Below are 8,934 nucleotides of genomic sequence, written 5' to 3' on the forward strand. Positions count from 1 at the left end.
AGACCTGAGGACGGAGGGCAAGAGCACACCTGGAGAAGGTGGAGCAGAGCAGAAGCGACGGGATGCAGAACACATCTTTGGTGTTTGCTCCCATAGCCCCCTTCCCATTCTGTCGTCCTTTGGGGAGAGTTTGGAAACAGTGACCCTAACACGCAGCCAGTAAATGACATGCTTCAGGCAATGGACTTTTTGCTTTTAGAACTAACATTTGCAAAAAGGCAGTTCTCTGTGGCTTACCAGATCACAACCAACTTGCTAGAGAAGTTCAATGAGTCTGTGCCGATGACAGACTGAGCGAGCAGCTCTGCAAACAGACTCAAAAAAAAAAAAAACACACAGTACTCAGGTGCATTTTGAAAATGTGATGTTTATTAAACAAAAATAAACCTACTAGCAATACTGACAAACAAGCCATTCATTCACCTACATCTAGTCTGGAAATCATGACACTGGCAGGTCGAATGGCATTAGATTTCTTCCGTGGGGTTCGTTGCATCCTGACCTAGTTCTTTCAGTCTCCTCACTGTCTCTCTTACCCTGTATCCCCTGTAGACAGCCTGGATTTTTGTGGCAGCTTTATCTTCTATTTCATGGGTGGTTGTTTCAAAGAGGCTGTGTTTGTCAAGCTCCTTCATTAAAGAAATAAAACCACAGAGGAAATGGCTCCGTAAACAGCTGACAGGCTGATCATTTTCTTGTAGTAAAAACGAATGCCTAAATTACAGTAAATCTGCATAATGTGCAGCCACTGAAAACTGCTGCTTCTCAAAGGCATTTTGGAAGCTGTGTGTGAACCAAAGGTTGAGTGGGAAACTAAATGTGTTTTGTCATCTTTACCTTTTTTTTTGCAACAGATCTAATCATTGTTGGGGTTGTTTTTAGGGCCAAATCTTGAGGCCCTTACTTGGGCAGAACTTTCTCTGACTCACTGGGAGTCTTGTCTGAGTAAGAACATTGTGATTTGGTCCTTATTTAAAGACCAACTGCTCATCTCAGAGTTTCCAGAACACGAAGCTCCCTTCTGTGGGAGACTAACGGTGCCATTAAACTATCAGCATTTGCCAAGAGTTACTACTTGGTGGTGTGTGATACGATTGTTATTTCCTGCTAAGTACGGGGGGAAATGGTGGCCTCTCGTTCCCAGGGAGTGATGATAACTGTTGGCAAATGTTGATTTTTAAAAATGATGAGCACTGTAAGCCTGAACCGTACTATCAAGCATGACAGAGACTGAGTTACTAGGCAGAGGGAGAGAAAAAGAGAGACCTATTTCCAGTGGGAGATACAAATCAGGCTCCCCGACCTCCAACAAGGTGCCCCAGCTGAGAATGATGGAGAGGAGCAAGTCAAATACCACACCAAGTTGCAGTTAGAGCATCATATTAACTAATTAGCTGGGGGAAATGATTTCAGTGATCTAGAAACTAACATCCAGAATGGGGAAGGAGGGACACAGAGCCTCACAACAAAGGCAAATTCTCTGCAGATAGGAATGAACTGCTTTATAAATGCTAATGGAACAAACGCATCCCCGGTGAAACTCTACGGGAAAAGTCACCCCAGGGCTGAATCTGACTCCACACTCTTTGGGAAACCACATTGAACAGTAGAAAGGGGAGGATCCTAAGACAGCTGGAACAAAAGGCCTTGATTTTCTCTCTTCAGATTATTTAGAGAGAGCTGCCCTGGAACTGGTGGAGCACTTCCAACTCCTGCTTAGCCATCGGGACATGGACACAAGATGCAGTTCCAACAGAGTCAAAATCCAGGCAGACTTTGGGAGATTACTTACGGGCTCCAGGGATGAATCTTTCTTCGACTCCTTCACCTCTTCTTGCAAAGATACGGCCTCCTGTAAGAAGAACAGAAAAAAAATAAAGGTTCAACCAACCATTCCTTCATAATAGGAAAGAGCTCAAGTCTGAGTCTCCCTGGAGACTGCTCCAGAACAAGGATCCCAAATGGAAATTCAGCTTCTCCCCATCTGTGTGAGTCTGTAATTCCCCTGGTCCCATTTCTCAGTTTAAGCACTAGCTCAACGTCCATGAATGGGGATGTGCAGAGCTGAAGGCTGGATTTCATAAGGCACCTGGTTACCATTATTGTTAACTGTTTTAACAGCACCCAAGAGTGGGCAAAACACCCACCAGCACAGATAAGACAAGACCCCTGCCCTGAGGAGTTTACTGACTTTCAATTTAATATGGAGATATACCTATCTCATAGAGCTGGAAGGGACCTTGAAAGGTTATCGAGTCTAGTCCCCTGCCTTCACAGCAGGACCAAGTACCGTCCCTAACAGTTTTTTGCCCCAGATTCCTAAATGGCCCCCTCAAGGATTGAACTCACAACTCTGGGTTTAGCAGGCCAATGCTCAAACCACTGAGCTACCCCTCCCCAATTTTTAAGTTAGCAGTGAATGTGTCTGGAAGTCAAGCTAGAACCTTGAACCCTATCTCTCCTGTTCAACATATACATTAGGTCCTGTGTCAAGATCATTTCTAGACACAAGATAGGGCATCACCACTATGTACAACATAGCGGAATATTACTTGTATCACGGACCCCGCTTAGCTCAGTCTCTGCCCTGGAGGGGAGCTTGGGTGATACACATTGCATCAGAACTGCCTTGTTCAGAGCCCTGAGAAGACAGAAGTCATGTTGCTGGATACGGATCATCCGCATAGGGGGCATCTTGCTTACTTTGTGCCCCTGTTTATTCAGAGGACAAACTTAGAAGTGGCGAGCCAGGTTAAGAACCTTGGCATTATTTCTCACCAAGCCTGTTCCATGGAAGCCATGTCTTGTCCATAGCACAGAAGTACGTTATTCTACCACACTCCTCAGATGTGCAGAATAATCACAATGGCAACATTCAGCTAATGTACTCAATGCTTTTTTTGCCTCTGCCTTCACGAACAAGGTCAGCTCCCAGACTACTGCACTGGGCAGCACAGTATGGGGAGGAGGTTACCAGCCCTCTGTGGAGAAAGAAGTGGTTCAGGACTATTTAGAAAAGCTGGACGAGCACAAGTCCATAGTGCTGGATGCGCTGCATCCGAGGGTGCTAAAGGAGTTGGCTGGTGTGATTGCAGAGCCATTGGCCATTATCTTTGAAAACTCATGGAGATCGGGGGAGGTCCCAGATGACTGGAAAAAGGCTAATGTAGTGCCTATCTTTAAAAAAGGGAAGAAGGAGGATCCGGGGAACTACGGGCCAGTCAGCCTCACCTCACTCCCTGGAAAAATCATGGAGCAGGTCCTCAAGGAATCAATTCTGAAGCACTTAGAGGAGAGGAAAATGATCAGGAACAGTCAGCATGGATTCACCAAGGGCAAATCATGCCTGACTAACCTAATTGCCTTCTATGAGGAGATAACTGGCTCTGTGGATGAGGGGAAAGCAGTGGACGTGTTATTTCTGGACTTTAGCAAAGCTTTTGATATGGTCTCCCACAGTATTCTTGCCAGCAAGTTAAAGAAGTATGGGCTGGATGAATGGACTATAAGGTGGACAGAAAGCTGGCTAGATGATCAGGCTCAATGGATAGTGATTAATGGCTCCATGTCTAGTTGGCAGCCGGTATCGAGCGGAGTGCCCCAAGGGTCGGTCCTGGGGCCGGTTTTGTTCAATATCTTCATTAACGATCTGGAGGATGGCGTGGACTGCACCCTCAGCAAGTTTGCAGATGACACTAAACTGGGAGGAGTGGTAGACACGCTGGAGGGTAGGGATAGGATACAGAGGGACCTAGACAAATTAGAGGATTGGGCCAAAAGAAATCTGATGAGGTTCAACAAGGACAAGTGCAGAGTCCTGCACTTAGGACGGAAGAATCCCATGCACTGCAACAAAATAGGGATTGAGCGGCTAGGCAGCAGTTCTGCAAAAAAGGACCTAGGAGTAACAGTGGATGAGAAACTGGATATGAGTCGACAGCATGCCCTTGTTGCCAAGAAGGCTAACGGCATTTTGGGCTGTATAAGTAGGAGCATTGCCAGCAGATCAAGGGACGTGATCATTCCCCTCTATTCGGGGTTGGTGAGGCCTCATCTGGAGTACTGTGTCCAGTTTTGGGCCCCACACTACAAGAAGGATGTGGAAAAATTGGAAAGAGTCCAGCGAAGGGCAACAAAAATGATTAGGGGGCTGGAGCACACGACTTAAGAGGAGAGGCTGAGGGAACTGGGATTATTTAGTCTGCAGAAGAGAAGAATAAGGGAGGATTTGATAGCTGCTTTCAACTACCTAAAAGGGGATTCCAAAGAGAATGGATCTAGACTATTCTCAGTGGTACCAGATGACAGAATGAGGAGTAATGGTCTCAAGTTGCAGTGGGGGAGGTTTAGGTTGGATATTAGGAAAAACTTTTTCACTAGGAGGGTGGTGAAGCACTGGAATGGGTTACCTAGGGAGGTGGTGGAATCTCCTTCCTTAGAGGTTTTTAAGGCCCGCTTGACAAAGCCCTGGCTGGGATGATTTAGTTGGGGTTGGTCCTGCTTTGAGCAGGGGGTTGGACTAGATGACCTCCTGAGGTTCCTTCCAACCCTGATATTCTATGATTCTAACTGAAGTTCAAAAGCATTTGGTGAGATTTTGCTTTTTAGTCCTGTGCACTGCATTAAGACGAGACCCATTAGAGCAGCAATCCCAGCCTACCTCAAAAGCTTTGTTGTTGTAGAACCTGTCGTCTAGTTTAGCCCCCCATTCTGCTGGGTCAAACTTGGTTTCTGAAAATAAATACCAACATTTATCATATCAATGTCAAGCTAGTAATTAAGACAGGAAGTTCCCCAGTCAAGTTACACTCATTCAGCGGGTTGGCAGCAGGCTGACAGCAGAATGAAGATGATAGATTCAGAACAGAGGCAGCCTTGGCTGTGAGAAAAAGAAATGCTATTTTCTGCACTGCCACTAGGGGAGGGTAAAGGTCATGCCAGTTAAGGAACATCATGCATCCATGGTTCTAGGAACAGTCCCATGACAGCAGGGGAGCCAAAAGCCACTGTAGCATCTAACATCTAGGTACAGAGCCACAATTAAAGCCACACAGGAGACTCAACAGGCAGGCAAGACTGTGCTCAGAGGTGTGTGCATGGCATGCCCCAGCTTGAACAATTCACTAGTGCCTGTCATGGCCATGCTTCTTCCCATGAGGAAATGGGAGGTGACCCAAGAAAATGGCATCACTGCATGTCCAAGCGGGACCAACATGCCCAGGAACAGGTATACCTGCAGCAGCAAGCCAATTAATCTCAGGGCCAGTGGGGGACCCTCACCCCAAGTTAATGGGGATCTCCTTACAGCCCCGAAGTGTGGATCTGACTGGGAGGAGGAAGTTGATTACCTTACACTGAGGGATGCGCATTCTTGCTCCCTGGACATTCCCTGCTGACAAGCTTTTCTTGTGCGATAACCACACAAAAGCCTCTTACCCTGTAGTGTAATTTATTCTACATTAAAAAAATATTAAGTGGAAACCATAGTGAGACTGAGTAGTTTTGAGTCTGCATGTTCATCATCCCGTAACCAAACATATTCAGAAAATTAGATTGCTTCCGCAAGCCTACCATTTTCTAAAGGGTTACAGAGAATGTCAGTTATAAGCTAATGAATTAAGAAAGGCTATGTAGCAGGAAGAAAAAGGAATTATGAAGGAGGGAGAGAAATACAATAAGCTTAAAATGGGAAAATGCAATAAAGAAAATGGATACAGAGATCTATGATGCACAAAGAGTAGGGAAACCCATGAAACAGTCATTCACGTTTGTATAGTACTTAATATTAGGATCTTTAACAGCCATTAAAGGGAGACATGTCATCCATAGACAGGTCTGACATTCCATCCAGCTAAGAGCCATACATACGCACAGAAGAGGAGATACAAATACGGCAGTTCAGTGGCATTACCAGCTCAGAAAACCTAGTCGTTTTAGCACTAACACCCATTAGGAAGGAATTTTTAAATCTCCATTTTAGGAACTGGGAAAACAGAGATGTTGAACTTAAGTACCCTGGATCACACAGTGAGAATAGAATTCAGTTCTTTTGACTCAGCCCTGTACTGTAACTTCCTTTTATAAGCAAAATTCCTCATTTACTTTACACTCACTTTCTCTTTTATCCAGCAGCTCTTCAAAATAGTTGGCTGCAAAGGCTGGTATATCTTCAGGCTGCTCCCTCAAAACTTCTCTGGCTAGTCCTTCTAGCAGATTTGCAAATCCCGGCGGAATGCGGTGATGGGTGTTTGAGAATGGTATAGACATGGTGTCGGAACAGGCCTTCTACGGCACCTGCAGTTCCATTTAAAGAGCATGGGCTAGTTACTTCTCACCTGGGTCCAGCATTCATAATTCTTTGCTATTCGCTCAAACACAGTGTACAGTTCAGAGAGCTAGCAAATGGTATAGTTAAGGTTATGGAATTCACACCTCCCCCAGCCTATGCCCCTCAATAAAGTGTGAATATCAATGCTCACACAGGCTCTTTATTTCTAACATTATTAAACACAGGCAATTTATTTTTTTACCCTCTTAAAAATAACAATTTTGGGGGTTTAAATTTGTAGAACTCAACATTATGGTCATGACTTTAATTACAAGGCAAGTCAGGGAATGAAGGAGTTAAGGTTTCAATTCAATCTCATTGCACATACATATTTTCAGACATGCTAGATTCTGCTTTCCCTTTTCACAGGCACAATCCGTATTTGCAGTGGGATTGTGGGAGCAAAGCTGATTTTTAACCTCCAGTTACCGGATTAGCACAGTCAGGCAGCCGGATGTATAAGAACTCAGCGTTGCATTTAACGCTGCAAATTCTGTGGATGCAACTTGTGCCTGCACAACAAATCCTGCATCTTGGCAGGGGGTTAGACTAGATGACCCTTGAGTCTCTTCTAACCCTATAGCTCTAGGAGGATTCTATGAGTGAGGCCACCCTTCCGAAAGTGCACCCAGACTAGCTGGAAGGCAGAAGTGGGTCAGTGCCATGGAGCCGCTCTTCGCAGCTGAGTGCCCCGGGGTAGCTGTCTGCTGGCACGGGGCCATGGCTCCCAGATTTCCAGCCAGCTTCAGGCAGCCACAGTGGGGCCCTTTTGGCAGTGGCTGGAACAGGGCACGGAGTCCCAGGGGAGAAAGTTCCTGCCAAGAAAGTGCTGGCTGCACCTGGCCCAGAATGTGTATGTGGGGAGTCCTGGGGTCCCCAGCTGCACCCCACACCAGGCCCAGCGTGTGTGTGTGTGGGGGGGAGCCCAGGGGGGTCCCTAGCACGACTCTGCACCTGGTGGACGGTCCCTAGCTGTGCCCGGCTCAGTGGTGGTGGTGGTGGTGTGTGTGTGAGAGTGGAGGGAGTCCCAGGGATCCCTAGCTGCACCCTGCGCCCGGCCCGGCGTCTGTGTGTGTGTGTGGGGGGGGGGGGAGTCCCAGGGGGTCCCTAGCTGCACCCTGCGCCCGGCCCGGCATCTGTGTGTGTGTGTGGGGGGGGAGTCCCAGGGGGTCCCTAGCTGCACCCTGCGCCCGGCCCACTGTGTGTGTGTGTGGGGGGGGGGAGTCCCAGGGGTCCCGAGCTGCACCCTGCGCCCGGCGTGTGTGTGTGTGGGGGGGGGGAGTCCCAGGGGTCCCGAGCTGCACCCTGCGCCCGGCCCGGCGTGTGTGTGGGGGGGGGGGGGGGAGTCCCAGGGGGTCCCTAGCTGCACCCTGCGCCCGGCCCGGGGTGTGTGTGTGGGGGGGGAAGTCCCAGGGGGTCCCGAGCTGCACCCTGCGCCCGGCCCGGGGTGTGTGTGTGGGGGGGGGGGGGGGAGTCCCAGGGGGTCCCTAGCTGCACCCTGCGCCCGGCCCGGGGTGTGTGTGTGTGTGGGGGGAAGTCCCAGGGGGTCCCGAGCTGCACCCTGCGCCCGGCGTGTGTGTGTGTGTGTGGGGGGTAGTCCCAGGGGGTCCCTAGCTGCACCCTGCGCCCGGCCCGGCGTGTGTGTGGGGGGGAGGGGGAGTCCCAGGGGTCCCGAGCTGCACCCTGCGCCCGGGGTGTGTGTGTGGGGGGGGGGCGGGGGAGTCCCAGGGGGTCCCGAGCTGCACCCTGCGCCCGGCCCGGCGTGTGTGTGTGGGGGGGAGGGGGAGTCCCAGGGGTCCCGAGCTGCACCCTGCGCCCGGCGTGTGTGTGTGTGTGGGGGGGGGGGGGGCGAGGTCCCTGCGAGCCCCACCCCGTTCAGACACGGCTCGCTCCAGGCCGGCGCCCCCACGACGGGAGTCCGGTGCCCGGCCCGGGGCACTAACAGCCTCGGCCCTCGGGCGGGCTCTTACCGCTCCGCCGCTGCACTCGGCCGCTCCTTGGACGCTTCTGTTGCCTAGCAACAAGACCCCGCCCCTCCCACCGGCTTGGGCTGGTGCCCGGGAAGGGACAAACGCGAAGCAGTACCCGGCCCCGCCCATCTCCCTATAGGCCCCGCCCCCGGCCCCAGCTGGGACCCGGTTTGCCCGTGCCCAGGCCATTGGCACTGGAGAGGCATGGGGGGCCTGGCTGCAGCGACCCTCCATGCCAGCACCAGGGCAGGGAAGCGGTTTTGGCACCCGCTTGGAACATGAGGCCTTGGCCCAGAACCAGCCAGGCGGGGCCCGAACCTGATTTCCAGCCTCTGTCCAGGAGCAGCCTGCCCAAGGCCAGCCTTTGGCACTGTGCCCACGCCCCAGGCTCAGCTCCCTCCCATGTGCCCTGGCTGCTCGTCCCCTATACAGGAGCGTTGGGAGGCGGGAGTCTCACCATTGCGTGCCCAAGCAATGCCCACCTGGCTGAGCTCTCCATGGGCTGCCTGCAGCCTCGCTAGGGTTGCCAGTTTTGTTGGATGTATTTCTGGATATTTCATCACATGACAATCTTTTAATTAAAGATTAATCTTTAATTCCTGAAGACTCCAGGTCAATCCTGGAGGGTTGGCAACC

The 8,934-nt window shown here is 50.5% G+C and overlaps 1 protein-coding gene across 1 annotated transcript; it reads right to left on the reverse strand.

Moving 5' to 3' along the window:
• Positions 1 to 467: 467 nt before the first annotated feature.
• On the reverse strand, positions 468 to 8,329 carry SPA17 (sperm autoantigenic protein 17). The gene is made up of 5 exons (XM_065417429.1): positions 8,299 to 8,329; positions 6,114 to 6,294; positions 4,661 to 4,731; positions 1,793 to 1,852; positions 468 to 629 (listed from the first exon to the last, which is right to left on the reverse strand). The coding sequence occupies exons 2-5, from the start codon at positions 6,265 to 6,267 to the stop codon at positions 468 to 470; spliced, it is 447 nt and encodes a 148-aa protein (XP_065273501.1). The 5' UTR covers positions 6,268 to 6,294; positions 8,299 to 8,329.
• Positions 8,330 to 8,934: the final 605 nt, after the last annotated feature.

Source organism: Emys orbicularis, chromosome 15 (genome assembly GCF_028017835.1).
Source record: "Emys orbicularis isolate rEmyOrb1 chromosome 15, rEmyOrb1.hap1, whole genome shotgun sequence".
NCBI lineage: Eukaryota > Metazoa > Chordata > Testudines > Emydidae > Emys > Emys orbicularis.

What these genes read in the sequence shown, in the direction of transcription:
- SPA17 (XM_065417429.1), bottom strand. Translation starts at nt 6,267, where the DNA reads ATGTCTATACCATTCTCAAACACCCATCACCGCATTCCGCCGGGATTT. An exon ending in GCTGCTGGATAAAAGAGAAA is followed by an intron (nt 4,732 to 6,113) that starts GTGAGTGTAAAG and finishes ATTTATTTTCAG; the next exon opens with AAACCAAGTTTGACCCAGCA. An exon ending in AAGATTCATCCCTGGAGCCC is followed by an intron (nt 630 to 1,792) that starts GTAAGTAATCTC and finishes TCTTTAATGAAG; the next exon opens with GAGCTTGACAAACACAGCCT.